A 27,903-nucleotide genomic window follows, 5' to 3' on the forward strand; every position below is an offset into this window, starting at 1 on the left:
ATATTTATATCAGTTTTGCCTTAAGTCTCAGAGATTAATAGGAGGAACAAGACTCCTTTCTACTTTTCTTGGAAAGCCTTTGGTTTAAAGTTGTCCTCCTTTCCTGTAATTTTTAATTATCACAGATGAACACCTGAGTCTCTCACACGGTCACCTGTATCAGAGTGAATAAATGAAGGTGATGGCTTAGAAGTTCACCCACGTCTCAGCAGGCGACCTACACATAATCTCACCTTGAACACTTCTCGTGGGTGAAGTCAAAATTGTATCATCTTCCTTTGCAAAAACAGGCAGACACCCCCCACCAAAGGCCAAAATATTACAATAATTGACAGTGAACAGAAACCCATTATATAGGCAAAATATTCCAGCTTTCTCTATTAAAAAAAAAAATCAAATTCACTGTGACTGGGCACTCAGTTTTTTTTTTCTATAACTCCCCAGGATTGTCAAAAGTAATCTTGTAGCCAATCTGCTTGCCGACAGTAAAAATGACCTGAAATAGGCCACCCATGGTGCCAAAAGCAGTGTCAAAGAACAGAGAGATGATGCCACCAAGGCCCACTGCAATGTCCTTGCACACAATTGGAACTGCGCCTATGGTGTACACAGGAAAAGTGGCCACGTCCACAAGGACTCGGACAGGGATGCCCACGATACGGCAAACAACCTTCAGCAGGCAACAAAGGATCCGGAGAATGGCCCTGGTGATCCTGACCATGACTCTGAGTACCTTCCAGGGAATGCTGGCCAGCTCCTCCCCAATGGTCAAGAAGTAGGAGACGGTGGCTGACCCCAGGCGGTAAAGACAACTTTCTAGACCATGAGTCACCTGTTTGGTGACATACCACAGGAAATACACAAGGTACTTCAGGATTCTGACTGCAAGGAAATAAATTAATTGGCAAAGCTTGATGAATGGGGTAGCAGTGAAGCCCAAGAGTTTTCTCAAAAGGCTACTCCTTTCCCCAGGTGCCTCTGGAGGCAGCAGAGCGGTCCTGGTACTCCTCGTGCTGGAGAGGGTCCCAGAGTCCCCTTCAGAGTCTACCCTTCGCTCCTCATCCTGGACTTGGTTGACCATTTCCAGGATTTTTTTCATCTTCTCTGTGTCTTGTTCACTTTCCCCACAGTTGTTCTGGAACAGCTGAGGCGTGAATGGAAGCAGTTTCTCAAGTTCTTTCACCATCACATCTTCTATGACCTCCCGGTCCCCGGTGTGCTTGACAAAGCCCATGGCCCAGCCTCCTCCAGGGACAGCACAACAGGCTGCCAGCCAAACAAACTCCGGGATGGTCACTTTGTCTTTGACCTTGAGGTCTGAAGGCACGGCACCTGCGATGATGTAGAGCTCTTCCCCATCGCCACACTGTGGGCTCAGGGCCCGGTCCATTAGGCTGTTGAGATTCACGTACCACCGTTTCTGGAAGGATGGGGTCATTGGAGCTGCATTTGTGAGAGTGAACGTGGCCGTGTCGGGGTCACTGCTGAGGGAGAACGGGTACAGCTGTCCTGTCTGGTATTCAGAACCCAGGTAATCTGCATGCAAGGCTTGCTTGCTTCCCAGATTGTTCACAGAGCTGATGGCATCAGCCTCATCCATCACCTCCTCAAGGCTGCTGTTGGGGTCATCAATCTGAAAGAAGAAAGAGAGGTTGAGATGCGTCCCTGTTCACAGCAGACAGGGTGTCCTCGGATCATTCTGCCAAGACTCGAGCAAAGTTCCTATCGCACCAACACTTGCAAGGCTTAGGTTTGGAAGGGTACACACACTTCGTTCTAATATCTCACAATCCTGGTGTCTGAAAACATCTTTCAAATGGGCTGTTTCCTATTTCACTCTCTGTGTACACTCCACTCCTGCCCTGCAGTAATACCCCATCACACACTCACAAATACACCATCAGGACATTGGTTTTCAGTCTGCTGTGGTTTTATAAATTTCATAGCCCTTTTTGGGAATATTTTTCCATGAGATTCAAATCGATTTTAAAAATGAAAACAAGGGGAAAAGTACATCTCAGCAGGCCCATAAAAATCATAACTGTAGTCAGCCACAAATGTTAGCTGCAATTTAAAGAACATATTCTTAAATGAAATTTACATACTTTGGGATATACGAAAAACATTCAACTCTAATCAGAGCATTTAAATCAAATGCGGTGGGGGCGGGGCTTCCCTGGTGGCGCAGTGGTTAAGAATCTGCCTGCCAATGCAGGGGACACGGGTTCGAGCCTTGGTCCGGGAAGATCCCACATGCTGCGGAGCAACTAAGCCCATGAGCCACAACTACTGAGCCTGCACACCTAAAGCCTGTGCTCCGGAACAAGCGAAGCCACCACAATGAGAAGCCCATGCACCGCAATAAAGAGTAGCCCCCGCTCGCCGCGACTAGAGAAAGCCTGCACGCAGCAACGAAGACCCAATGCAGCCAAAAATAAATAAATTTTACAATAAATAAATTTTAAAAATAAATAAATCAATCAAACAGGGGAAAATGTATAGATTATTGTCAGTTATTAGATACTTCCCAGGCCAAGCTAAAATTAGACCAAGTTCTCTTTGAATTTCATCTCCTCATAATATTTGCTATCATTAACAATGCATTTTCTGTCCAGGCCAATCTAGCTATGTGTTATATATCAATAATGATCAATATATACATCCCTCTTGGTTCTGGTTTTTTTTTCTTTTCTTTTTAAATTCAGCAGTATAATACATACTTTCACTTTGCCAATCTGAAAAGATGAAAGGAAGGAGCTCAGGATTAACCTAGAACTCTATTTTTTGCTCCCAAACTAGACTGTAAATTCCTTGACCCCAGGGACCCTGTATATAGGACGCAGTCAAGGACTGACACCTACTAGAATCTCAAGGCACTCTCGTTCATCTGAGATGGTCATCACGGCAGTATTTATAATAGCAGGAAGTTGAATCAACCTACATTTTCAGAAACTGGGAACAGTTAAATAAATGGTGTTATATCCATTAAAGAAATATCTCAAAGCCATTAAAAAGCACTTGTAATAATGGGGAAATATGTGCTATAATGTTGAAAGGAAAAGGCAGATTATAAAATTAAAAGATAACAATTTTTTAAATTCTAAACATAGGCATGAAAAAACTTTGGAAGGAAACACATGAAAACGTCCACAATGGTTGTTTGACTCCTGAGGGTGAAAAGTGATACTTTTTTTTCCCCCTATTTTCTTGTTTCTCTCCCTGTACCTCTCCTACCCACATCAACCCACAAATTATTTATATGTTATTTTCAAAAGGAAAAAAAACAAAAAAGAAACTAATTAAAATAAGTAAATTCTTACTAATTGATTCCCTAGGTTTAGACTCGCTAAACCTGTCTCTAAATCCAAGGGAGTCAAGGTCATGTGATTGTTGCACCTCCTGTCGGGAGGGCAACCAACTCTGCATTTCTCCAGCTCTGCAGTGGCAAAGGTAGGCAAGCTCATGCATGTCTGTGTAGGGTTAGCAGGGCAACAGATGAGCAAGTTGGTATGAAAGCAGGAATATTCACTGAAGTCTAATGATGAAGTAAGCCATAGCCTCACCCTTCAAGGTTGTTCTGTCCCTTCCCCCAGTCTTAGAATTAGAAACGCTCCTGGATGGTCTCCACTCCTACCACATCCTCACAGGACAGAAATAAGAAGCACATTCATTTTGCAGAGCGGCTGCCGCTGCTCTTCTATAGCTGAAAGATACACCCCATGGAAATATCAACTTCATTCCTGAATCGTGAGATCAAGATATGGCAGAGCCAAGATTATGGAGTCTTGGGGGGAAGGTCAGGAATTTTCGGATGCATGTTTCTCCATGGTTACTAGGGAACTGTGTCTGCATTTAGCCTGGTGCAGCTGCTTTATCCCGTCTAGCGGAAGTCTGGAGCTGGTTTTTTAATTGGTAGCCGTGTGACAGAGCACAGGTCAACACAGTGGTTCGCCTTCTGCCCGAGAGCCACCCAGGGATGAAATAATGCCTACGAGGACAGAAGGCAGGCTGGAACACGAGAAAAGAGAGATTCTTGGATGAGCAAGGGGAAGGAACAAAAGAGAGTCAGGCAGGAAGAGAAAAGGGGAGGGAAAAAAGACAGGGGGAAGACAAAAAAAAAAAGAGAGACTCGTGTGTGTGTGTGTGTGTGTGTGTGTGTGTGTGTGTGTGTGTGTGTAAGAGACAACACAATATCCTGCTCTTAGGCAGAAACCAGGACTGTGGGTTGATTTACTCCCAAACTTCAGAGCATGGTCTCCCAGCTGCCAAGGTCAGAGGAGACTGAGCCAGTTGCTTCTGCATCTTCTCATGCCACTTGTTCAAGGGGCTGCCGTGGTTAAGCCTTTTCTGCCCACAGTTCGCAGGTACATGGGAAATGGGCCAGTATGAACTGAAGTGGTTAGGAAGGCCAGGGCCCAATTCCACAATGGGCGCTGTGCACCTCCCTGCCCTGGGCCTCCCTAGGCGAAGCAGAAACTAAACAATATGCTCTGGATGTGCAGGCAGAAGAGAGCACATCTTCCCTCCGCTTCCCCTTGCTTTCTTCAGAACCCCGTATCCATGGTCACTGTATTCTTATGAACCCCAAATTTGGCCCTATGGTTTGATGACAAGGTAGACTATAGTGTTGGAAATCAAGACAGAATGCCTGAATTCTGTACCTACATAGTGATGTAACAGGAGGTCAAGAACTAATTTTTTTTTTAACTGCCAAGTAGATGCTTTCAATATAACATTCTACAGAAGGTATTTTTTAGCTGATTTTACAAACGGGGAAACTAAAACACGGAAAGATGAAGTAACTTTTCAAAAGATATCCAATAATTAGCAGGACAGGATCTGAACGGAGGTCAGTCTTTTTATTCCTAAGGTACATATTCTTTATTACTAAGCCATATTTTCGCCCATCTTAAAGAACACTGCTGTACCAGTTTTCTCCACCAGAGAGTAAAAAATAACCACTGAAGTCTCCTTTTCTCTCTGTGTCACAGAATAAGTGAAGTTCCCTAAGATTTCAGGGAGAGAAGCTGATGTCTGAGCCCCTGGGATTGCAGTCCCCAGAATGGAGAGAGAGTGGAAAGGAGAAGGTAAAAGGGTACACGTACAGGCTGGCCCTCATGCTTCCTTTCTGCCTTTGCCCAGAGCACATGGAAGCTGAGCCTCTAGCTTCACAGTCTAAGAAATGTGGCAGCACAGGCAGCAGGCAACTGGCCAGAGTAGTTTCCAGAGTACTACTACCCTTAGAAACTGGTCAGCTGGCTGGTTCCCCCAGAAGCACTGTTCCTGTTCGCACCTCACTTGGCTACTTGCTGTTTTTCTCTACATCAGCAGCTGTAACAGAGAACAGTAAACACAGCAGAAGTTCATGGAGGAAGACTGTGTCAGGCATTCTAGACTTGTCTTGTCTGGCCATAGTTCAATACACTAATGTATATAATGTATATAAATTAGTATGGATGCTACCAGTCAAAATGAAAACATAAAATAAATAATAGAGAAACTTCCCAAGGCTTACCTAATACAGTCTTAAATCTCTGACAAAAATACCAAAGAATGTTTTATGAGACCACACACTGATCTTCAATGAACCCTCTATTCTCTCCTTTGAGGATCCAATTACATCAAAGCCTCTCCTTCTATCCTTTTTGTGACTTATGTTCTTGTTCATACTTTATACCTTATTAACTTTGTATATTGCATTCCAGTCGAGTCCCTAGATCTATCTTCCAATTCACTAAATCTCTCTTTAGCTATGTTTAGTTTACTGCCTACTTTGTTGAGGTGCTTTTCTTTTTGTTTTTCATTTCAATGAATCTTTTTTTCTTTTCTAGCATTTCTATTTGTTTCTATTTCATAGTCTCCTTTTTTATTTATTTTTCCTCTCTTGAGGAATTCTTTTTTATCTTTCGATAGTTTAGACATTCTTAAAGTCCCTTTAAGATCTGTCTATTTTATTTGGTTTTTCAGTTTATTTTGTTACTTCTATTGGTTGACTTCAAGGTGGTATTATACTTAAGTGCTTAGCAGTTTTTGCTCATAAGCTTGTCTTCATAAGAGGTCCATGATGTTTTGTTGAAAAAAAAAAAAGCAAAAATGAAAACAAAAACAAATCTAATAGGATTGCTTCCACAGTTGCCTCTGCCAGAGCCCTAAAGAGTTCAATGATTCTGGACTAGTTTCTGAGTTATTTTCTCAGTTCAGGGTTTCCACATGGAGAAAGCAGTGCACATTTGGACCCATACAAAAGAAAGATGATGGCTTTAAGCTTATTTCTGGAGGGTGACTATTTCCACTAATGACATGATGTGGGCAGCTACTTCCTATAACAAGTTGCAGGTAGTTTTCATGCCTGGTTCACCAGTGCTGCAACAGTTTGCCAGCCCCCAGCTTTACCTGGTGAGCCTAGTTCCAGACCCATGTCATGAATAGGTTATGTAATCTTGATTCCTGTCCCCAGGCAGGTTAGAGCCCTAGTCCCTACCATCCCTGTGGCTTCCCACATATAGCTTTGGCTATTGATTTCTTATATATTTCTGGCACCTGAAAATTCTTCTAACTTTTTTGCTGAAATATGAATTTAATTTAAATACATACATATAATATTTTTAATACAACATTTCTATGTGTTTGTAGTGGAAGGAGAGGCATTCCACATCTGCCCAGAAACTTGATTTTTCCCCATCTAAGGTTTATAAAGTTTCTCCTAAAGTATGCCTTGTTTCCTTTTATAACTTATTATGGATTTATCATACCCAAATTTACTTACTTCGCTTAAATCTCCTTTTTTCTATTTAGACCACCTACTGGATACCTGTTTGGTGTAAGTAGAACAGTATCTTCCAACACATTTACTGATGTGTCAAGAAATTTACAGGCTGAAATCTCTCACTAAGAATAGGATATGGGGACTCCCAGATCTTTGCCAAATCACATCAGCCAGCATACAAACAATCTGATTCTGTCTGGTTTTTCTTTGTTTATTTTTTACCAATTCCTTTGCATTATCTATCACCTATAATTCTCTTGTCTGTTCATGTAGCACTGTCACATAAAGGGCAGGTGTTTTTTGCCATGCTCTCTGCAGACATAGTTTAAGGATCTGGTTATAGGAATTACAGTAAATTACCGACAACACTGCTCCCTAAAGACAAAAATACAACTATGATGTAAGATGTAATTTCAGATTACAATTTCTGGGTTGCACTTGCCCTTTTGCAAGCACCACTAACCTTTCTCTTTGGTTTCCCAGCGGAATCGCTGGATGAAGGGACAGGCACAAAGCTCTCTGTGTAATCCACCTCCCTGTGGACCTAGTCCTCCAGGGCTGCCGATATAATCTGATACAGTTCCTGGGTTTAATGGAAAAATTTTTTTCCTAATCACAGCATGCTAGGTAGGTTTTAGAAGAATGTGTGCTCCCCAACCACTAGCATCCTGCCCCATAAATAATCTTATAAAAAATTTCCTCTTCAAATTTAGTACCAAAAGAAAAAAAAAAAAGCAAAACTGTTTCTCTCTCTCAACGAGTTGGTCTGTTTCCTTTAACCAGACAGCCAAAGCTATTTAAACCCATGGGATTTCTTTTTTGCTTTGGAATTAAATGAAAGGAGACTTTCAATTTTCCTGCTAATATGCATGTAAGAAAAGTAGCCTAATAGAAAATTGAGGAGAGCTGGAGGGAAAGTAGGCACCCATTCAACAATATGTATTAGGCATATTTATGTGTGATCACTACTGTAGGAGAAAGCAGTAGGACTGGTAATAATAACACCACCAACACTTATCAGGTACTATATGCCAGGCCCTATTCTAAGAATTTCACTTGTACTAAATCAGTAAATGGCTGCACTAAGTATTCACTCATCTAAACTCATGAAAACTAGGTACTTTTATTATCACATTTTGACAGGGGGAGAAACTGAGGCACGTGAAGATTAAGTAGCTTACTCAAGGTCACACAGTTAGTGAGTGGTGATGTCATGGCATGAACTCAGGAAGTCCATCCCCACAGCTGCTGCTCTTAATCACTGCTTCATATGCCTCAAAATAGGCCTCCACATCAAGAAACTCACGCTCAACTTAAGCAAACAAGATACGGTCACATACAAAGTTAAACTGGAAACCAAGAAAAAAACAACAGTGCAACGCAGATAAAGTTAAGTGCCAGATAAATGTGATGAAGAAAAAGAGCAATCGGATCCAGAGGAAGGAAGGGCACAATAAATGAGGTCAGAGAAGATATCTTACTTTATGGAGAAAACAAAAGCTGAGGCAGGGTTAGAAGGATGTGCAAGATTCTGATAAACTTAGAAAAACAGAAAGGTCAGTAAGGCTTCACGAGCCGTCTACACAAAGGCTTGAGGGCAGAGACGAGCAGCCTGTGAAAATGCAACTCTGAGTAAGGAAAAGTGAAAGGTTTAATTGGAAGGGATAGCCGGGGGCCAGACTATAAATGATCTGACATAACAGATAACTAATCATAGGATAATTATAACTGCGACTCATAGAGCGCTCTCTATGTAGCAGGCACCATGGTAAGTGTTTTACAGAACGTATCTTTTTAAATCCTAACAGGAGCCCTATGACCTCCTTTGTAGAAGATGTAACTGAGGCTCAGTCGTTGAGTAGCGTGAGGACGTCACACTTTCGGTGAGGGAGGGTGAGGTCGCAAACCCACACGGTGTGACCTCAGCGACCTTAACGCACTACTGCTCCATTCTGCTTTCTGTGTGTTTTCAGTGCTATGCTTTCAAGTCTAAACTTGACCTGTACACAGGGGACATTCCCTGATGGCTTCTGAGGCTGGAGCATCATTAGGGATGTATAATTCCAGGGAGATATACACCTGCCGGCACTGGCCAGGAAAGCCTGGACCACAAGGCAGCTGAGGGAATGGATAGGGAAGGACATGTGCGAGATTCTGGAAGGAAGGAGCGTCAGGATGTGAAGGCTGATGCAGGAGAGTCCGTGGAAGGTAAAAGATGATGTCCAAGGCTGGATCCAAGGTCACCCGGAAATGAGGGGCAGTGGAGGGAAACTGGACAGGCTGATCTTTAGAGGAGACTACACTGACAGGCAGAAATATTTGATAGCAGCTGGAGATACAGAACTGGAGCTTGGGCACAAAGGTGAGATTGGCCACAGAGGAGTTACAAAGGCTCAACCTGATGTACACACTTTCTGGGGTCTGGGCACTGTGGCGTGACTCACATAAGATTTGCACTGTAGGGGACTTCCCTGGTGGTCCAGTGGGTAAGACACGCTCCCAATGCAGGGGGCCTGGGTTCGATCCCTGGCTGGGGAACTAGATCCCACATGACACAACTAAGAGTCCACGCGTCACAACTAAGAAGTCTGCATGCCGCAACTAAAAGATCCCATGTGGGACTTCCCTGGTGGCACAGTGGTTAAGAATCCGCCTGCCCATGCAGGGGACACGGGTTCGAACCCAGGTCTGGGAAGATCCCACATGTCGCGGAGCAACCAAGCCCAAGAGCCACAACTACTGAGCCCGCGTGCCACAACTACTGATGCCCACATGCCTAGAGCCCGAGCATCGCAATGAAGAGTAGCCCCTGTTCACCGCAACTAGAGAAAGCCTGCACGTAGCAACGAAGACCCAATGCCGCCAAAAAAAAAAATCCCGTGTGCCTCAACAAAGATCCCCAACAAAGATCCCGCATGCCACAACTAAGACCTGGCACAGCCAAAATAAATAAATAGATAAAAATAAATAAATCTTAAAAAAGACTTGCTCTGCAGTGCATGTAACCCCATGGTGCCTTGTGGACAATGAGAAGTGAACCAATGGATGTTTCTATTGATATTTTAATAGTTATGCATTTATGTTTAACGTGTTCTGGGAAAGATATAACCAGCATTTCCTACACATGATTTCATGGATATGATTATTTAGGATAAGACTAAATTTATTTTACAATGAGTTGATTTAAAGTCAATACAAAGACCTAATTTCAAGTAAATGCTAGTATAGGACGACTCTTGTGAAGCAGGTCTGCAAATGACTATCATTTAGAAAACACTGCACTGCTGCATCCCATTGGCTCTTCATACAACCCTACCACGTAAGTATTATCATCATCTCCATTTTACACACGGGAAAATTAAAACTCAGGTAAGTGACAGCTACAAGCTCACCCAATTCATAAGTGGCAGAGCCAAGCCTATGCCCAGCATCATCTCAGAATCAAAAGCTCCTAGCCCTGCCCATGCCTCTAGGTGAAGAAGGGAGGCCAAAAGCCACAGGGAAGCCAGGCTAGAGGATGGGGGAGAGGGGAGGGAGGGGATGAAGGGGCAACTGGGAAACTGATGGAGCCTAGGAGAATTAATCTTCTAGTGTCACTTGAAAGTCAAGGGAGGACAAAGCTTCTCCTAGAGGAGGATCAGGGTGTGGCACCTGCTCAGAGAGGAAAGGGAAGGATGGAGACAAAGCCCGAGGGCCCTGATAATTAAAGTGTCATTAGTGAGGCTTCAAAGGGCGATTTCCACAGGGTGCTCAGGAAGGAAGACAGGTGGTGGAAGTGACTGGATATGGGCAAGAGGAGGCTGCAGACAGAACTCCGTTTGAGAAGTTTTTACGTAAAGGCAGGAGAGGAACACAGCCTTAGCTGGAGAAGCAGGGCTTACAGGTTTAAGCAAAGATTGTCCTCCAGCCCCCCACCTGCATCCAAGGAAGAGGGGGCATCGGGAGGGTGGGGCTACCTAGGTCTCCATACAAGGGAGCATCTTGGGGCTTGAGAGCATCTCACGGGGACGATGACAAGGTGACGGGCTGGAGGGGCAGGGGGCCAGGGAACAGAAGCCCCTGTCCCTGAAGGTTCCTGGGCTGCGAAATCCACGCACACCTCAGGGACCAACGTCACCTGGTACAGATTTGCCATGGGGGCATTTGTCACTGGTTGGGGCGGGGGGAAAGGAAGCTGCTGTGGACAGGGGCAGTGCTCTGCAGGACACAAACATGAAGCTTCGGCACCTGTCGGTGTCCGGATGGGACGGGGCCAAGGGCTGCAGGTGACAGCTAATGGCCCTGCTGATGTGAGGGGACCAAGCAAGTGCAGTGAGAAGCAAGTCTGGCTCGGGGAGAAGACTGGGTGCGTCGTGTCAGCAGCTGGCAGGTGCAGGGGTCGGGGCGGCCCTGCTGCTGCTGAGCGGCCGCCAGGAGTGCGGACAGTGCTGAGGAGTGTGGGACATGAGGGAACCATCCTGCTGGGCAGGCTGATCTCCAAAGACAAAGTGGGGAAGGGTCTGCCCTTTACACCAGTGAGCTAATTGCGACACATTGAAAGAATTATCTCCCTTGAGCTCCACAGTAACCTACACATGCACATATGATTTCCGCCAATTTGCAGACAAGAAAAGAGGGGCTCCAGAGCAAATGGACTGTCCTCTAGTTCTGCTCCAGGATTTCCCCCTGGGAAAGTTGGTCCTCAAGAAGGATGATCAAAATGGTGGTGAGGGGCTTCCCTGGTGGCACAGTGGTTGAGGGTCTGCCTGCCGATGCAGGCGACACGGGTTCGTGCCCCGGTCTGGGAAGATCACACATGCTACGGAGAGGCTGGGCCCGTGAGCCATGGCCGCTGAGCCTGCGCGTCCGGAGCCTGTGCTCCGCAACGGGAGAGACCACAACAGTGAGAGACCTGCGTACCGCAAAAAAAAAAAAAAAAAAATGGTGGTGAAACTTTGCACTGATTCGCCCTGGGAAGGGTGGAGTTTCCTTCCTCAGCAGAATCTTAGGCTGAAGCTAGATAAGCACATGCTGGGAATGATTCAAACAAGATCCTGTGATGGGGGAGACCTAGTGAGCTCCCATCTAACTCTGTGGGGACAGAGAGGCTATTTCCTTTGGGGTTTGTTTTATTTTTCAACCAGAGTTAAATCATTAGACGAGTGGAGCAGCGGGTGTTCCAATTTTGTTTCTGCTGTGTGAACTGTGATACACACACACACAGACATTAAAGAGTTGCTGTCACCCTGTTGCCCATCACCAGGTGGGTCAGAGGGCCCCGCCCCTTAAAAGGAACTAAAACTGCAGCTGAAATCGGAACATCAGATAATCTTATCAGAGCTGGAGCTGGACGCTGCAGACAGGCCCTCTGCACACTCCCACAAGTCAGAATGAACTAGATCTGAGGACCCACCACGAAAAATACCCAGCTTGGGAAAGAGCTGCCTTTCAGAAAAGAAACAGGAGGCCAGAGGGGCCACAAGAGCCGCGGAAGGACGTTTGGGGAAGAATAAACCACCAGGCCTTTCAGCTCTCAGGAAAGAAGTAAGCAGAGTTCCGACCCACCCATTTCAGAAAAAAAAAAAAAAAAAAAAAAATCCTCCCTGCTTGGCATCTAAAATATTCTTTATCCTCTTGGGAACAGAAACAGCTTTAGAAGAATTAGAAGGATGCTTTTTCCTTTTTTTTTTTTTTATAAGGAATGAGAAATGCAGGGCTTTCCATTTCCTGAACAGCCTTCCTCCCCCTGAATCACCCTTCCTCTGGGCTCCCCAAGCTGCCCACACACCTCCCTGCCTTTGGGGAGGAGCAAGCATCTCCAGCTGTCCTTGTGCTGTGCACATCGTAGGCGCGTGGCACATGTCTGTGTGGGGTGAACCGTGCAGAAGGGAGAAAAACGGCCTAAGAGTTCTCTCCTCCTAAGTCGGAAGGTGGTGGAACAGAGGAGGGAATGAAAGGATGCTGCATTTCCATTTCAGACCTTCCTTTGTCTTCAGAATTTGAAAAAATAAAAATGAAAGAGGGGAGGTTCAAAAAAAATGTCCCAATCCTAAACTGGCACTGGGTACAGGCAAGGGAGGCCTGAGAAGAGGCCAGGGGGTGGCCTCGAGAGCAAACAAATTCCCGCGGAACGCCTCCAGTTGTTCCTCCCGGGAGCCTGAGAAAATGCGCGGGCGCCTTTAAGACTTCTCCAGACCTCCGGTACCTTCTCAAGTTACAACACCCCTGGTCATCTTCCTCTTCACTCACTGAAGCCAGTTTTCCATTCTGTGCTCTTGTTTTCTTTTCCAGAGCAATTATTCTTAGCATTTGACAATGTGTTACAGAATTCAAACAAGTCAGTTAAATTGAGACATCTCCATTTCTAATTTTTTCCACCGTCTGTGTTCAGAGATCAGAGGTTCATAGAATCACCTGGAAGCTTTAAAAAGCTTGAGTTGGGAGGGCGAGTAGTGCTTGGGGATCAGCACGATGTGGGGTTTTTTGTTTTTGTTTTGTTTTGTTTTGTTTTTTTGCGGTACGCGGGCCTCTCACTGTTGTGGCCTCTCCCGTTGCAGAGCACAGGCTCCGGACGCGCAGGCTCAGCGGCCATGGCTCACGGGCTCAGCCGCTCCGCGGCATGTGGGATCTTCCCGGACCAGGGCACGAACCCGTGTCCCCTGCATCGGCAGGCGGACTCTCAACCACTGCGCCACCAGGGAAGCCCCACGATGTTTTTTAAGAAGTTTTCCAGGTGATTCTAAATGGAGAACCCCTGGGCTGGATCCCTATCAGATTCTCCTTTGTCTCTGGTGGAATTAAGCCCCTGCCTGGACAGCTATTACAACAAATTAGTGATATTTCCTTAAATCTAGAGTTCTCCAAATTCAATCTGTATTAGAAGCAACTTGGTCCCTGGTCGGAGAACTAAGATCCCTCATGCTGCGCAGCGCGGCCAAAAAATAAAAAATAAATCATTTAAAAACGTAGACTTGTGTACTTCACACCAGAGGTGTATTCTGTAGGCCTGGGGTGGGGCTCAAAAGTGCATTTTTAAAAATTCTTTTTATTTATTTTATTTTTGGCTGTGTTGGGTCTTTGGTGGTGCGCAAGGGCTTTTCTCTGATTGCGGCGAGCGGGGGCTACTCTTCGCTGCGGTGCACGGGCTTCTCACTGCGGTGGCTTCTCTTGTTTCGGAGCACGGGCTCTAGGTACGCAGGCTTCAGTAGTTGTGGCACACAGGCTCAGTAGTTGTGGCTCGCGGGCTCTAGACTGCAGGCTCAGTAGTTGTGGTGCACGGGCTTAGTTGCTACGCGGCATGTGGGATCTTCCCGGACCAGGGCTCGAACCCGTGTCCCCTGCATTGGCACGTGGATTCTTAACCACTGTGCCACCAGGGAAGCCCCCAAAGTGCATTTTTAACCACTACCCCAAGTGATGCTGATGCAGGGGGTCCATGGACAGCAGTGAAACACAATTGCTTACTACATCCTTTCTGGTAGTGACCCAGCTGGGCTTAATTTATTCACACGCTATTAATACTTTCCAAGAGGTATTATCCACAAATCACAAGAGCTGGGATGATAATGCCAAGAAAGAGAATAAAGTACTACAGGGCCATTTGGATCCTCCACCCATCAGAGCAGCTAATATTCTGATCCCCAAGATGGATAAACATGAACTTCCTGCCTTATTAGTATGTGAAGTGAGAAGTCTCTTTTTGCTTATTTATACTTTCCGGGTCATACCTCACTGCTCTTTCTAACATCTTCAGTAGCATCCTATACTTCCGGGTTAAATGACAAACTAGCATAGTCATGACTCCCCCCACCCCCAATTTCTCCAACCTCCTCTCTCAAGTCTTCCCTTACATTCCACCAGAAAAGGACAATCCCTGTCCCCCAACGGAGTCAATTACATGGTTGTGATGTAAATGCTGCCCTGCTTCCCTCTGTACTGCTGCCCCTGTCAACACTGGTGGAGGGGGGCCTTCACCATTCCACTCCGCTACTTATATCCTAGCTGGGTGCCCGGGCCCAGCTCCAACCTCACCGCTCCTGTGTTGGCTGGTCTCCTTTGGCCCCCCAGATCCACTCTCCACTCTCTCCTGTGCTCTGCTCTGTGTCCCAGGAGGCTGATTTCTCGGGACCACATCAACTGAGCTCTCTGGCCCTCTGGCTTCTGACTGGGGCAGCCAGTGGGAGGGGGGAAGAGAGAGGATGTATTTCCTTGCTCCCTTCCCACCTGGTTGCTGTGGTCCTGGCTCTGGCTGAGTTCCTCTGCAGTCACAGCTCTCCCCAGCTCCCCGCTGACCCCATAGGCCTGGGATGGTGACAGCTTCCTGCGATGGCTAGGCCCTGGGTACTTTACCATCTCTTGTTGACTCCCTTAATTCTCGGCAAATAGATTCTTCATTCAATTCTGTCAGTTAAACTACTCTGAGAGTTCCACCTGTTTCCTTCCCAGACCCTGGCTGATACAGCCTCAGTAAGAGCCTTCCCAAGACCCCAGCTCACCCAGTCCTAGGAGATCACACCCACCTCGGGGCCTTTCGTAGCATGAATTACACACATGGTTGGTACGCAGAATGGGTTCTGTTGAGTAGTGAGGGTCCCTTGAGTAGTCTAATCTGGCTGCCCACTCTGGGCTCTCCCAGCCAACCACCACGTATGCCAACCCTGTCAGCCAATGCACCACATTCAACCCCTACTTCTAAATTAACCAAGTACTTCTGACACTATCTCTAAAAGAGGGGTATTTCTTAGCACATGACCCTCTCCTACCCACCTCCTTGCCAGGCATAACCAAGGGACAGCCAGCCTGGTAGGGACAGCAGCCTACCAGATGGCTCTCTTGGGTTCTTGATACAAGAAGCTCAAAGCCTGACAACAGGGTGTGAAGGTTGCTAGATGGACGTTAGGACTGGCAGCCAGCCTGACCCATGGGAAAGCAGAAGAACTCATTAAGAGAGAAAAGACAGAGGAGGGTGGGAGAAAGATCCTGAAGACTCTGTGGGGCTGTTTGATTTCTAGAAGCTTCCCTGTCCTGGATCCTTTGAGGCCTGTTCCTGTGCCTGTGAATTTACCAGTGATCTCGTACAACGGTCCTGCCCTTCACCCGAATAAGCCTGGGTAAGCTTATGATTCATGTATCAAAAAGCCTGACGGGCTTCCCTGGTGGCGCAGTGGTTGAGAGTCCGCCTGCCGATGCAGGGGACACAGGTTCGTGCCCCGGTCCGGGAGGATCCCACATGCTGCGGAGCGGCTGGGCCCGTGAGCCGTGGCCACTGAGCCTGCGCGTCCAGAGCCTGTGCTCCGCAACGGGAGAGGCCACAACAGTGAGAGGCCCACGTATCGCAAAAAAAAAAAAAAAAAAAAAAAAAAAGCCTGAAACCTCAGGAGTCTTACTCTTATGAGAACCCAAGTGAATCGGGACAGGGACTTTGCAGGCCAGGAACCGAACCGTCTAGACACCTGGATTAAATCTTGGGCATAAAGGAAGAGACACGTGTGCCTTGGTTGCAGAAGATCTGGAACAGATCAGAGGGGCACCCGGGGACTGAGAGAAGGCACTTCTACTAAATTCTTCAACAGAGAGTAAAGTGCAGGAACAGCTGAACTCAGAAAAAGTGGAGACCTGTCACAGGCAAGGTGGCAATGAAGCAGGAGTACGGGGGAAGTAAGGGCATTTCAGCAATAACACTGGGTCAGCCCTAAGGGCACGGTAACCCTCATCCTGGTTGTCTCCAAGGCAGGCACTGGCTGGGAAGCAAAGGTTACTTATTCATTACACATGCTTAACATACACGTATTGAGAGTGTAGACACAGCGCAGTCATACTGAACCGCCCTAACTCATCCACAGGGCAGGGATGATTTATGAGCTCCAGGCCACAGATGAGGACTGAATCCATGAGATTCAGTAACATTTCCAAGGTCAACCAGCTGGTAACTGACAGAGCTGGGACTCAGCCCAGTTTTGTCTCACTATAAAACCAATCTTCTTAACAACTCCGTATGCCCAATCCTTGCCCCTTCAGGCCTAAGAGTCTGGTGGGAGAGAGTTAAGTAAACCACTTCTTATGCCTGGTCTGCCTTCCCGACTACGTTAACAAGACACCTGAGGGCAGGGCACATCATGGGTTCCTATTTCTGGGCTTAGACCCAAGAACTCAATAAATGGTTGTGATGCTGACGACAGTAACAACACTGATAAAAGGATCAACAAGCAGCCGAGGTCTGGGGACTCAGCCTTTGCAACACTAACATTCTCCCCCTGCTGCCCAGGAATGAAGAAAGGGATGAACAGATAATAAACAGGGTGAGCTTGTTTCTGCCCCTGAAGATCCCTCTAATTGCATGCCTACCTCTTAAACCCCAATTCATTGACAGAGAAGAGAACAAATTGATGATGAACTCTTGTTGCTGATTGGCTGTGACCACATTTATGATGTAAATAAGTGAGAGGAAACTCCTAGGCTCTGACTGGCCTGGGGCAGGAGGCCCCAGGAGCAGAAGGGCATCCCATATGGAAGCAGAAAAGCAAGAGCAGTGACGAGCCTGGTCAAAGAGCTCCCTGGGTGCAGAACGGCAGCCTGTGAGGTACCACTATCAACTCAGCTATGCATCACCCTCATCTGAAAACTGGGGAAGGCGCATAGCTAATCTCCACACAAGATTGTAACTAACTATAAGACATGGCCCTTCTCCAAAGCCAACAGGCAAAATGTACCCTTCATCTTAAAGATCATTAGAGAAGGGGACTTGATAGCCCTTGGACCCTTTTCCACAGCCTCATAGCTCTCATGTCAGGAATGATTTATTTGCATCCAACCTCAACCCTCCTCAAGCTGCTGAAGCTTAAGACCTCTTGTCTTTAGCACAAAAGAGACTGCATCTGCTTCTCAATGTTGTGTCACATATATCCTCTGAGGCTAGTCAATCTGCCCCCAGGCAAAATCATTTCCATTTCTTTGACCTCTTCTCTTGGGTTTTGTGAGCTTTTCAAGTTCCTCTAAAGGTGAGACTACTTGGCAGCAGGGTTTAGTGACCGAACAGAATACCAGATTAGAAATGAGGAGATCTGTCAGCTCTGTCACTTACTGGCCTTGTGACCTCGGGCAGACCAGTGACTCCCCGGGCCCCTGTCTCTTCTATAAGAGGAGAAGGATAACACCTCCTGTGCTCAGGAATGAGGAGAGGGGGAAGAAAGCAGGATTATTTCAGGCCATCAGTCAGTTATACATGATACAGACTTGAGAGAAAAAGGTGATGACATAGACTTTGCATTTCAAGTCCCCAGGCCTTCTATTTCTAGCGAAAATGCTTAATGAGACAAATTGTTTATGTTTCTGTGCAGACTTGCTCATCAAAAAGTGTGCTGTTTGAGAGGCTCGTTAGATGTGGCTTCACAGAGTCCAAAAGGGTGCTAAGCCTTGACTAGAACAAAGGATGTGAGAGTGCACGTCTCTCTATATGTAATGGAAATTTCTGGAATGTTACACACACACATACACCCATACACACAAACTGTGAAGACTGGCTATCTGTGAAAAGCGGATCTTTTTCTTTATATACGTCCAAAATGCTCAGAAGAATCTTTTTACCATAAGCACATATTACTTTTATAATCCTAAAAAAACCCTAAATGTGATAAAGAACCACCACCAGCACCCCATTAAAAAGGTTCAAGGAAACTGTCTGTAGGTCTAGATCTAAGGCTGCCATGCCATGATACGAATAAGACTGCAAAGCTTTCAAATTTCACTGCTGGCGTTCAACCCATATCTGCTGGATGCTCACAACTCAACAACATTTATTAAGCACTTACTCAGTGCTGGCATCATGCTAGACCAGGAGTTGGCAAACTACAGCCTGTGCACCAAATCCGACCCACCACCTGTTTCATAAATAAAGTTTTCTTGGAACATAGCCACACCTACTCATTTATGCATTGTCTGCAGCGGCTTTTGTGCTAGAACAGCTGGGTTGAATAGTTGCAGAAGAGACCATATGGCCCAAAAGTCTATACTATTTGGTCCTTTACAGAAAAGGTTGCTGGCCAGTGTGTTAAGCAATGAGGATTCGATGGTGAGTATGACAGGCCTGAGCCCTGCACTCATGGAACGGGGGGCACTCAATCAGTCAGTCACACAACAAATGTATTATTGTACCACACTAGCAAAGAAAGGTGTGTTTGGTGCCACTAGAGAGTATTATGGGCAGTTGACCTAGGTGGGAATATCACGGAAGACAAAAAAGCCCAGCGGGTACAAGGGTCCTATGATGGGAGAGAACGTAGAAATAAAAAACAACAAAAACAAAAACAAAATAGAAAGAAGCCAAAGTGGCAGGAGGTTAAGGCCTGGCAATGTGTGACGCCAGATAAGGCCAGAAGGGGAATGAGAGACGAACCACGCAGGACTCTGGAGACCCTGATAAGGACTTGTCTTTATCTGAAGAGAAATGGGGAGCCCTGAAGGGTTTCCAGTGAGACCACTGGAGATACAATGAGATGAATGTCTTGAATTTCTCTGGCTTCCAGGTGGAGACCCAGGTGGGATGGGTTAGCCAGTCAGGAAGCTGTTTTGCAGAGGCCTGGATGAAGATGGTCGCAGCTTGGATCTCAGGGTGCAGATGGTAGGGATTAGAGGGGTGAAGTCTGTCAACTGAGGTGCAGAAGCAAGACCATCAACCATCCCAAACGGTCCACTTGGCTGTGAAGGAGGTGTCCAATGTTATCATGGGTTCCATGGTTCCAGATACAACACAAATACCCAAGAATGACAAAAGACCTTTCTATGGTTCATAAACCCAGCTTTCCTTTCCCTGTGTTTCCGTGTGTCCTGAGACTATGATGGATGCCCAGTCTTTCAGATACATAAACAGTGGCCATTTCCTTACATGGTCCCTGTTCAATCATGCATCCTGGGCAATTCAACCACCCCTGAAATGAAGGTGCAAGTCAACTGGAACATGTAATCTAATTTATGTTTTCAAATCCTATTTCATCCAACTATTTACTCTGCAAAAGGTGAAGTACTCATATTTTCAGTTTTGATTAAAAATATTAAATGCCCTCATTTGACCTCCTCTGAATGAGCCACACGTCTGTCAGGCGCTGGGTAAATAAAAGCATGACTGGAATACTAAATGGTGCTTCTATTTTGGGTTCACCCTATGAGTTGGTTTCTTTTTTATTTCTCCTTCCTTTCAGTGGCCAAATAGATACGTCAGCAGGCAAGGAATTATTGCTGCCATAGATGTCAAGTTCTACTAACCAAAAGGGTACGTGACCACTCAGGAGACATGATACACAACATGAAGGAAAAACATTTTTGAACTAACAGGAATTCTAGGAGCGAGATCGGATCGCTGGCAGTGAAAGCTACTGGCAAACGGGAGGACTTATTTTCTCATATTTCCGCTTGTACAGCTGACAGTTTAAAAGGAAGAGGAATTAAAGCCCAACAAATAAAATCTTTATTCCTCAAGGACTGCTCCATTCAATCACCATGAGCTATAACTGAGATTTCCAGGATGGTGTGTTAGAAGCCAAGCCAGACATCATCCAAAGAACTGGATTAGTTCAGTAAAATAAAAATAAAATAACAGGGCTTCCCTGGTGGCACAGTGGTTGAGAGTCCGCCTGCCGATGCAGGGGACACGGGTTCGTGCCCTGGTCCGGGAGGATCCCACATGCTGCAGAGCGGCTGGGCCCATGAGCCATGGCCGCTGAGCCTGCGTGTCCGGAGCCTGTGCTCCGCAAAGGGAGAGGCCACAACAGTGAGAGGCCCGTGTACCGCAACAAAAAAATAATAATAATAAAATATAATAAAATAAAATAACAAATCAGTCAATTTGGAATCCGGAGAGAAAATACTGACATTGTCAGTGGAAAGCAGCATGGTAGAGCAGAAAGAGAGCTAAGAGCTCTGGAGTGGGACAGCCATAAGCTCCAATCCAGACTTTGCCATCTAGCAGCTTTGTGACCTTGGATAAGTTATTTAACGATGCTGAACCTCAGTTTCCTAAACTATAAACCATGGGTCATAGGACCTAGAGTTGTTCTGTGAATGAGTTAATTTGTGAAGATCCTTGCACACAGTAAGGGATCAGTAAATGATAGTTCCTTTCCTGGATTGTCCAAATTTAAGTCTGGGCTGAAGGAATGGTGCACAGCTCCATCACCACTAGACTGTTCCAGGACAAAACATCACTAAAATGTTCTGCCAATACAGGGCAAGTACCCTAACTCGCTTCTGAGAATGACCACGAATCAGATGGAAACACTAAATTCAAAGATGAAGAAAAAGCCAGAAAAGGAGAAAAATGGAGTGAAGGGTAGCACGTATGACTGCTGTTTTTACTATCTGCACTCCAGTAAGGAAGAAATTGTGAGCAATTGATTTTGGAACCATCCCTGTGAGCCCGGTGCTTCCTGGCCCTCCTCAGGCTTAGCAGAGTAGGCTGGAATGCAATTGCTCACTGTTCGTTTTATGACAACACACCTCTTGGTTGCTCAGGTTTAGGAGGGTGGAGGTGCCTCTGGCACCTGTTTTGTTTTTGTTTTTCCAATCACCTAAATCCATCTACCCATCCACCTGTCCATTCCATCGTCCATTCATTCGATCTCTCACCATGTACCTTCTGAGCACCTATTATGTGAATGTGGGACATACACCGAGCGTTTGAGAAGATACACAGATGGATGTTTTAGGTTGTTGGCAAGATTTGTGGAATTGCAGGAGTTGCCTATCTAATCCAACATTCCATTCGTGTGTGTGCGTGTTTAACATCTATTAGAGTAAGACCTTAATAGTGTACACATTACTATTTATTAAGACCTCACCATATTACAGGTTCTATGCTGCGTGCTTATATGTGTTATCTCGCTTATGTGTCACAACCACTCTGTGAAGTCCACACTGTTATTATCTTTAATGAACAGATCAGAAAAAATAGGAATGGAAGAATTTGATCACACAGGTTGTAAGTGGCAGAGCAGGGATCTGAAGTCATGTTTCTTTTCTTTGTTTTTTTTTGTTTTTGTTTTTGTCTTTTTTTGCGGTACGCGGGCCTCTCACTGTTGTGGCCTCTCCCGTTGCGGAGCACAGGCTCCGGACGCACAGGCTTAGCGGCCATGGCTCACGGGCCCAGGCGCTACGCAGCATGTGGGATCTTCCCGGACCGGGGCACGAACCCGTGTTCCCTGCATCGGCAGGTGGACTCTCAATCACTGTGCCACCGGGGAAGCCCCTAAAGTCACGTTTCTTAACGAGGAAGGAAGAATCAGAATTGTCCTGTTTGCTGTGTCCCTTACCCAGAGATGTGTATGATATCGTCTTTATATCTGTTCTCTGACACAATTAAAAGAGGGCTGATGTTAGAACAAATGAAACAGTGTGTCAAACAGTTTCAAGAAGTGCAAGCAAGAAGCCACTGATGGAAATTAAAAATTAAGGACTTAATCGAGGTTCTAGATGTGACAACTGTTCACGTACATTTACTAAGATTTGAAATATGACTTCATTGGGCCCTTTAGGAAAATACTTTTGCCGTTAGCAGGACTATCTGCTTCTCTCCGGAGCCACTGACACCTGAGCAACATTCACGTGGCCAAATATGTGCTCTGACTTGTCCTACGACTGTTGGGAAAGAGAAATGGAGTAGAAATTAAGATTTCCATATAAAAGATGAGAATTGAAGTCCTATGACCATTAATGCAGTGGATCCATGGGAAATCAAAGATCTCCATGGTTCATCAAAAGAGCTCCAGACTAGGAGCAACTAGTCATGAGTTCAAATCCAAGCTGTGTGGCCTTGGGCACAACAATTAACCTCTCTGAGCCAGTTTCCTCATTTCTACAATGAAGAGAATAAGATCTACCTCACAGTATTTTTGTAAGATTAAAGAAGTATAAGCAGAATATAAAACCAGTTCCTTCCAATATTCACATTTACAAAATGACAGGGTCTTGAGGACTTCCCTGGTGGTCCAGTGGTTAAGACTCTGCACTCCCCCTGCAGGGGGCAAGGGTTTGATCCCTGGTCGGGATACTAAGATCCCACATGCCGCGTGGCATGGCCAAAAAAAAAAAAAAATTGTTTTTTAAAAATGACAGGGTCTTATACGTTGGCTTCTAGCGTGAATAGACAACATCCTTTGCAAAGGCATCACTAGTACCTTATTCAAAAATTCTTCCATTAAACAGAAATGAGTTAAGCAACTAAAAGGTTTGAGGCTCCCTGTACTAAACCAGTGCCCAGTTCTCAATTTTGACTGCAAACCCTCCGGACCTTCTCTGTCCTGCTAAGGACCATCTCTGTCCTGCTAATAGGGACACACTGTCTCATCTCTTTCTTGCCTTCTCCCCATTCTCAATTTAAAGGTGACCACATTCCACATAAAACCCACAACAGCCCTCTGTCTTCTCTGCTTCCTTTTAAAATAATCTTTTTTGATGTGGGCCATTTTTAAAGTCTTTATTGAAGGTGTTACAACAGTGCTTCTGTTTTATGTTTTGGTTTTTTGGTCAGGAGGCATGTGGGATCTCGGCTCCCCGACCAGGGATTGAACCTGCACCGGAAGGCAAAGTCTTAACCACTGGACCTCCAGCGAAGTCCCTCCGCTTCCTTTTAAAGTTCTCATTATGTCCTTCAGAAGGCCCCCCAGATGCGGGATCCTGTCATCTGATGCTAAAGAGATCGAAATCATCAGGGGTAGTTCCAAAGGCCGGAGCTAGAACAGGTGGGGTGGATTTAGAGGAAGGTTCCAGCTCTGCATATGGAATATGTTTGGAACAGTGGCTGCTGGTTAGCTGGGAGGCGAGCTTCTAAAGCAGGCAGCTCTCCACCACTAGCAGAATATCTCACCCACTGTTGCCTGACTGAACCTCCGAACATCAAATGATTTTATTCAACACTTACTGAGTGCTTTCTATGTCCTAGGCACTAGAAATGCAAGCCCTCAGTCTCTCCGCTGGAGATATGGACCCACAAGCAGGTAGGTATAAAACAGTGTGGTAAGTAAAAATATAGAGAAATTACAGGGAGCACTGTGGGGTGGACCTAACTCAGGAAGTGGACCTCACTCAGGTGGGCTCTTCCTTCTGGAGGAGGTGACACCTCGGCAGTCTTAAAGGATGGAGTGGGGAGGCAGTGAGGGGCAAGACGGGGGCAGTGTAGAAAGGGCATTTGGGGCAAAAGGAATCAGCATGAGTAAAGGAACAAATGTGACCAACGGAATGGTTTATGAGAGGCACTCCAGGCAGCTAGATAATGCTAGAACAGTACATGAGGGTGGGGAGGGGTAGGAGACAGGCTGGAACTACAGACAGGAGCCAGGGCACGGGGCCCCTGTAAACTGCATTCTGCAGGGTGGAATTCTGGGTCCCTGTGTTTTGAAGCACAAGAGTGCTTACAACACCCTAAAGGTTTTACGCACGAGTGACTTAAGTTTCTATCATCTTCGATTCAGGAGGTTTTCGGTTGTTGTTTTTGATTTTTCCCCCAAAGGGAAACTGCAGGACAGCCTTGCGAGGCTGCCCTAATTGAGCTTCAGGAGCCTCAGGGTCAGAACAGCCCTACCTGACTAACTACGGAAGGCAAGCACCCAGCTCCTTTGGTCCCCTGCCTCTTCCTCTATCTGCTGGGCCTCTTGGTAACACTAACTTTCTAAAGAGGTGATGTGGGCGCAAGGTGACTCAGCATTACAGAGTGCTTGGAAGCAGCCAGAAGTCCACGTTGAGCACTGAGCATCTTTCTGCAGTGGGCACACTGGCTGGGAGGCAGGCCTCGGGGGGGGGGGGCAGGTTTGCTGCAGTGTACTCCAGAGCCTGCCAGCATGGCAATCTGGCGGCTTCTCCTCCTCTCTCCTTCCTTGCCTCCTTCCTAATAGCCCCTGGCTCCTGGCTGACTTGACTGGACACTGCGGTGGGAAGGGACGGGCAGCACAAAGCTGTCTTGCAGAGAAAAGCATCCTTCCAGTTGTGCTCAGCCACTGGGCCCTTCCCACCTCCCCAGTCGGGAACTCTGGTCTCCTGTGCTTTTCTGAACCACTGTACCTCTCACCTCTGGAGCTGCCATTTGGAATTATTCCCTCCCACCCCACCAGCTCCTTCCTCCTTCCCCATCCTATTTTACCTCTCCAGTCCTATCCCTCATTACCAGGGCCCACGGTCTCCACTGCCTATGTGAAGGTTCTGTCTGTTTCCTCTCTGCTGAATGAGTCATGCTCCTTTGGGCTCCTTCAATAACTGCATAAATGGCTCTGCTCCACTCCCCGGCCCCAAACCTTCCTTGATCACTCCTTCATACCCGACCCCTCCCTTCCATCACTCCTCTTTATTCTGAGCACTTGAGTCATCTACTCACTTGTACTGGGTTAGCTGCTCCAACCACTCCCCACACACTAATCCGTGACTCAACCATGCGTTTCTCACACAGCATGTCCCCTCTGCTGGGAATGTCTTTGTCCTTGTCTCCCTTCTGAACTCCGCCTCATCCTCCCAGGTAAAGTACAAACGTCACCCTGACCCAAAGGCTTACCCCGTCACCTCCAAGACGGATTAAATCTAATAAGACTTCTTCTACCCTTTTAAACTGAGGATGTTTTGCTTACGTCATAATAACAGCTAGGACTGATATACCAGGCACGAGAACCTTATATGGAGTAATTCATGCAATCCTCAAAATCACCCTGTTATTACCTCTAAGTCAACCAGCCCAAGTTTACAGCAAGTCAGTGGAAGAACTGAGGCTTAAACCCATGCAGCGTGGCTCTAATCAGAGGTGCTGCCACCTCGTCACCCAGCAGACCAGGAAGCCTTTGAGTCCCAGAGCTACACTCTGTTCCCCTGGCACCCCAAATGCCTGGCACACTGTGGGTGACTACTAAATGTGGTGGTTCTGGATTTAACTGAAACTTGTTCAGCATGCATCCCACGTCTTCCTCACATGTACGTTCTGTCTCCCCAAGCCATCCATGAGATCCTCGGTGAGAAAGGACCAGGTCATCTATTTTCCTCACAGGTCTGCAATCACATGCATACTGGGGAACTGGGGGAAACGCAGAGAGCTCTAGGGGTGCAGATGGGGGCAAACTAACTTTAGGTTACTATATGCCTTAAGTGTGTATACTTTACAAAGGCTTTTTCACATGCCTGATCTCAAAGGTTCTGACATCAACAGGCTGTGGAGAAGGTAAAGAGACGGAGGTGCAGATGGCCTGAGAGCTGGTCAAGGTCTTAGAGCCAGAAATAACTGAATGATATTATAGAAATTACAACCCAGGGCTCTGAATAAAACAGCTGAACGCCAGTCCCCTGCTCACAATGCCTAGGCAGCTGTGGCCATCAAGAATGGGCAGGCTGATGTAAGTCAACTATATTTCAATTAAAAAAAGTAAAACAAGATCAAGGTCAACCAGTTCTAAAAAAAAAAAAAAAGAATGGGTGGGCTGAGTGTTCAGCTCCTCCCCCAGATCGGGTGTCCTAGGTTGCTGGGACAGGGGAGCCTGGCAGGGTGTTCTCCACAGGAGGCTGGCTGCGCAGACCTAGGGCAGGGTGTGTGAAGGCAGCTTCAGCAGGACCTCTGGGAGCCTCTTGGAGTGTTTGGTCACTCTCACCAGACAGAACAGAAAACCCTGAGAGATGACACAATTTCCAAGTGGTCTGATAATATAGATATGAAGAGCCAGGAGAAACAGGTTTGTTCTTCTCATTAGTAGGAGGTAGTCAATGTCCCTACTATTTGTAACTATCCCATCGCATTTCTAAAAATCCATACCTTTATTTCATTGTCCTAACCCAACATTAACTTCAGATCGAATTTACTCAATGTCCTGTGCAGAAGGGAAGGCTTTTCAGGCTCAGGTGGCCTCTGCAGAAGAAAAGCCTTTTCCTAGTAGGAAGGGCAGTGAACTTCTAGCCAAAAGACCTGCCCCATCTTTATGCAAGTCTCATCGCCCCGCTGAGCCTTGATCTCCTCTTCTGTAAAATGGGCATGAAAATGCCCACTCACTCACTCATCCCACAGAATTGTGGCAACGACCTGTGCGCTCCCAGCCTAGGCATCCCGAAGATTTGAGTGGTCTCTTGGGTCTCCGTCTCACTGTCCTCATTATTCAGGAAGTGAATGAGACACTGCAGATGTCTCCTCTGAAGTGCAGAGAGAACCACCTCCCACTGGGGGCCTCGGACCCCTGAGGCTTAAGCGAAGGCTCGCAGATCGCCCAGCTCTGGCCGTGGCTTTGACAGGGGACGAGGCAGTCTGTAACTCCGGGGGCGCGGTGGGGCGGGTGGAAACCTGGGTTTCCCGACGCTGGCACCGAAGGCTGGGGCTGCCCTTCCCCGCCCTACCGCTCACGGTGGCTGCAAAGTGCCCTGGGAGGCCAGCCCAACGGCCGGGCTTGGGAAGCGCCTCGCTTACCTGCGGCTCCACTAGCCAGCGCTGCTCGGCTCCCAGGGGCGCGGGGCGCGCAGCGCGGAACGCCGAGTACACGGGGATACGGTCCCAGGTGCTGTACAGGGTGGCGAAGCGCTCAGCGCCCTCGGAGCGCTGACAGATCTTCACGTGGGCAGCGGCCGCCAGCCCCGCGGGCGGGGTCCCGGCGTAGAAGAATCGGTCGCATTCACCGAAGCCGGCTTCCTGCTCGCTCACGAGCCGGCCCTCCAACAACCCCGCCAGAGCGAGGAGGCCGCCCAGCGCCAAACAGCGCGTGGGGCCCATGGTGCGTCTGCGGGCCGGGCGGGGAGAGCGCGAGGCCGCCGAGCGGGGCAGCGGGGAAGTCGGAAGCCGGGGGCGGCGCGGCTGAGCTAGTGCTCTGCGGGCCGAGCTGGGCGTCCCCGGCGGCAGGGGCGGGTCCGCGTCCCGAGGCCGCGCCTCCCTCTCACCCTCCTCCCTGAGATGGCTGCGCAGGCCCGGCGCCGGGCGCGGGGATGCACCCGGACTTGCACCGCCTGGTTTCTGCAGTCTGCGCTCGCAGGCTCGGGGACGCGCGCTCCCAAGACTGAAAGGTATGAACCGGGTCGGCTTAATCGGAGGAAACGGGAAGGAACCGTCCCTGGGGCTGGGAGCCTAGAAGCCTCCTGAGCCAGCGCGCCCCAGGGATCCTCAAGGATGCAAAGAGGCGGCAGGAGATGCCCACAGAGCTGTGGCTCTTTGGCTCTGATGGGCAGGG

General features: G+C 47.3%; 1 protein-coding gene across 1 annotated transcript; it reads right to left on the reverse strand.

The window, feature by feature from the left end:
• Positions 1-430: 430 nt before the first annotated feature.
• ENDOD1 (endonuclease domain containing 1) lies at positions 431-27,452 on the reverse strand. The gene is made up of 2 exons (XM_065883133.1): positions 27,153-27,452; positions 431-1,633 (listed from the first exon to the last, which is right to left on the reverse strand). The coding sequence occupies exons 1-2, from the start codon at positions 27,450-27,452 to the stop codon at positions 431-433; spliced, it is 1,503 nt and encodes a 500-aa protein (XP_065739205.1).
• Positions 27,453-27,903: the final 451 nt, after the last annotated feature.

The sequence above is a fragment of the Phocoena phocoena genome, chromosome 8 (genome assembly GCF_963924675.1).
Source record: "Phocoena phocoena chromosome 8, mPhoPho1.1, whole genome shotgun sequence".
Lineage (NCBI taxonomy): Eukaryota > Metazoa > Chordata > Mammalia > Artiodactyla > Phocoenidae > Phocoena > Phocoena phocoena.

What these genes read in the sequence shown, in the direction of transcription:
- ENDOD1 (XM_065883133.1), bottom strand. Translation starts at nt 27,452, where the DNA reads ATGGGCCCCACGCGCTGTTTGGCGCTGGGCGGCCTCCTCGCTCTGGCG. An exon ending in GCTGGCTAGTGGAGCCGCAG is followed by an intron (nt 1,634 to 27,152) that starts GTAAGCGAGGCG and finishes TTCTTCTTTCAG; the next exon opens with ATTGATGACCCCAACAGCAG.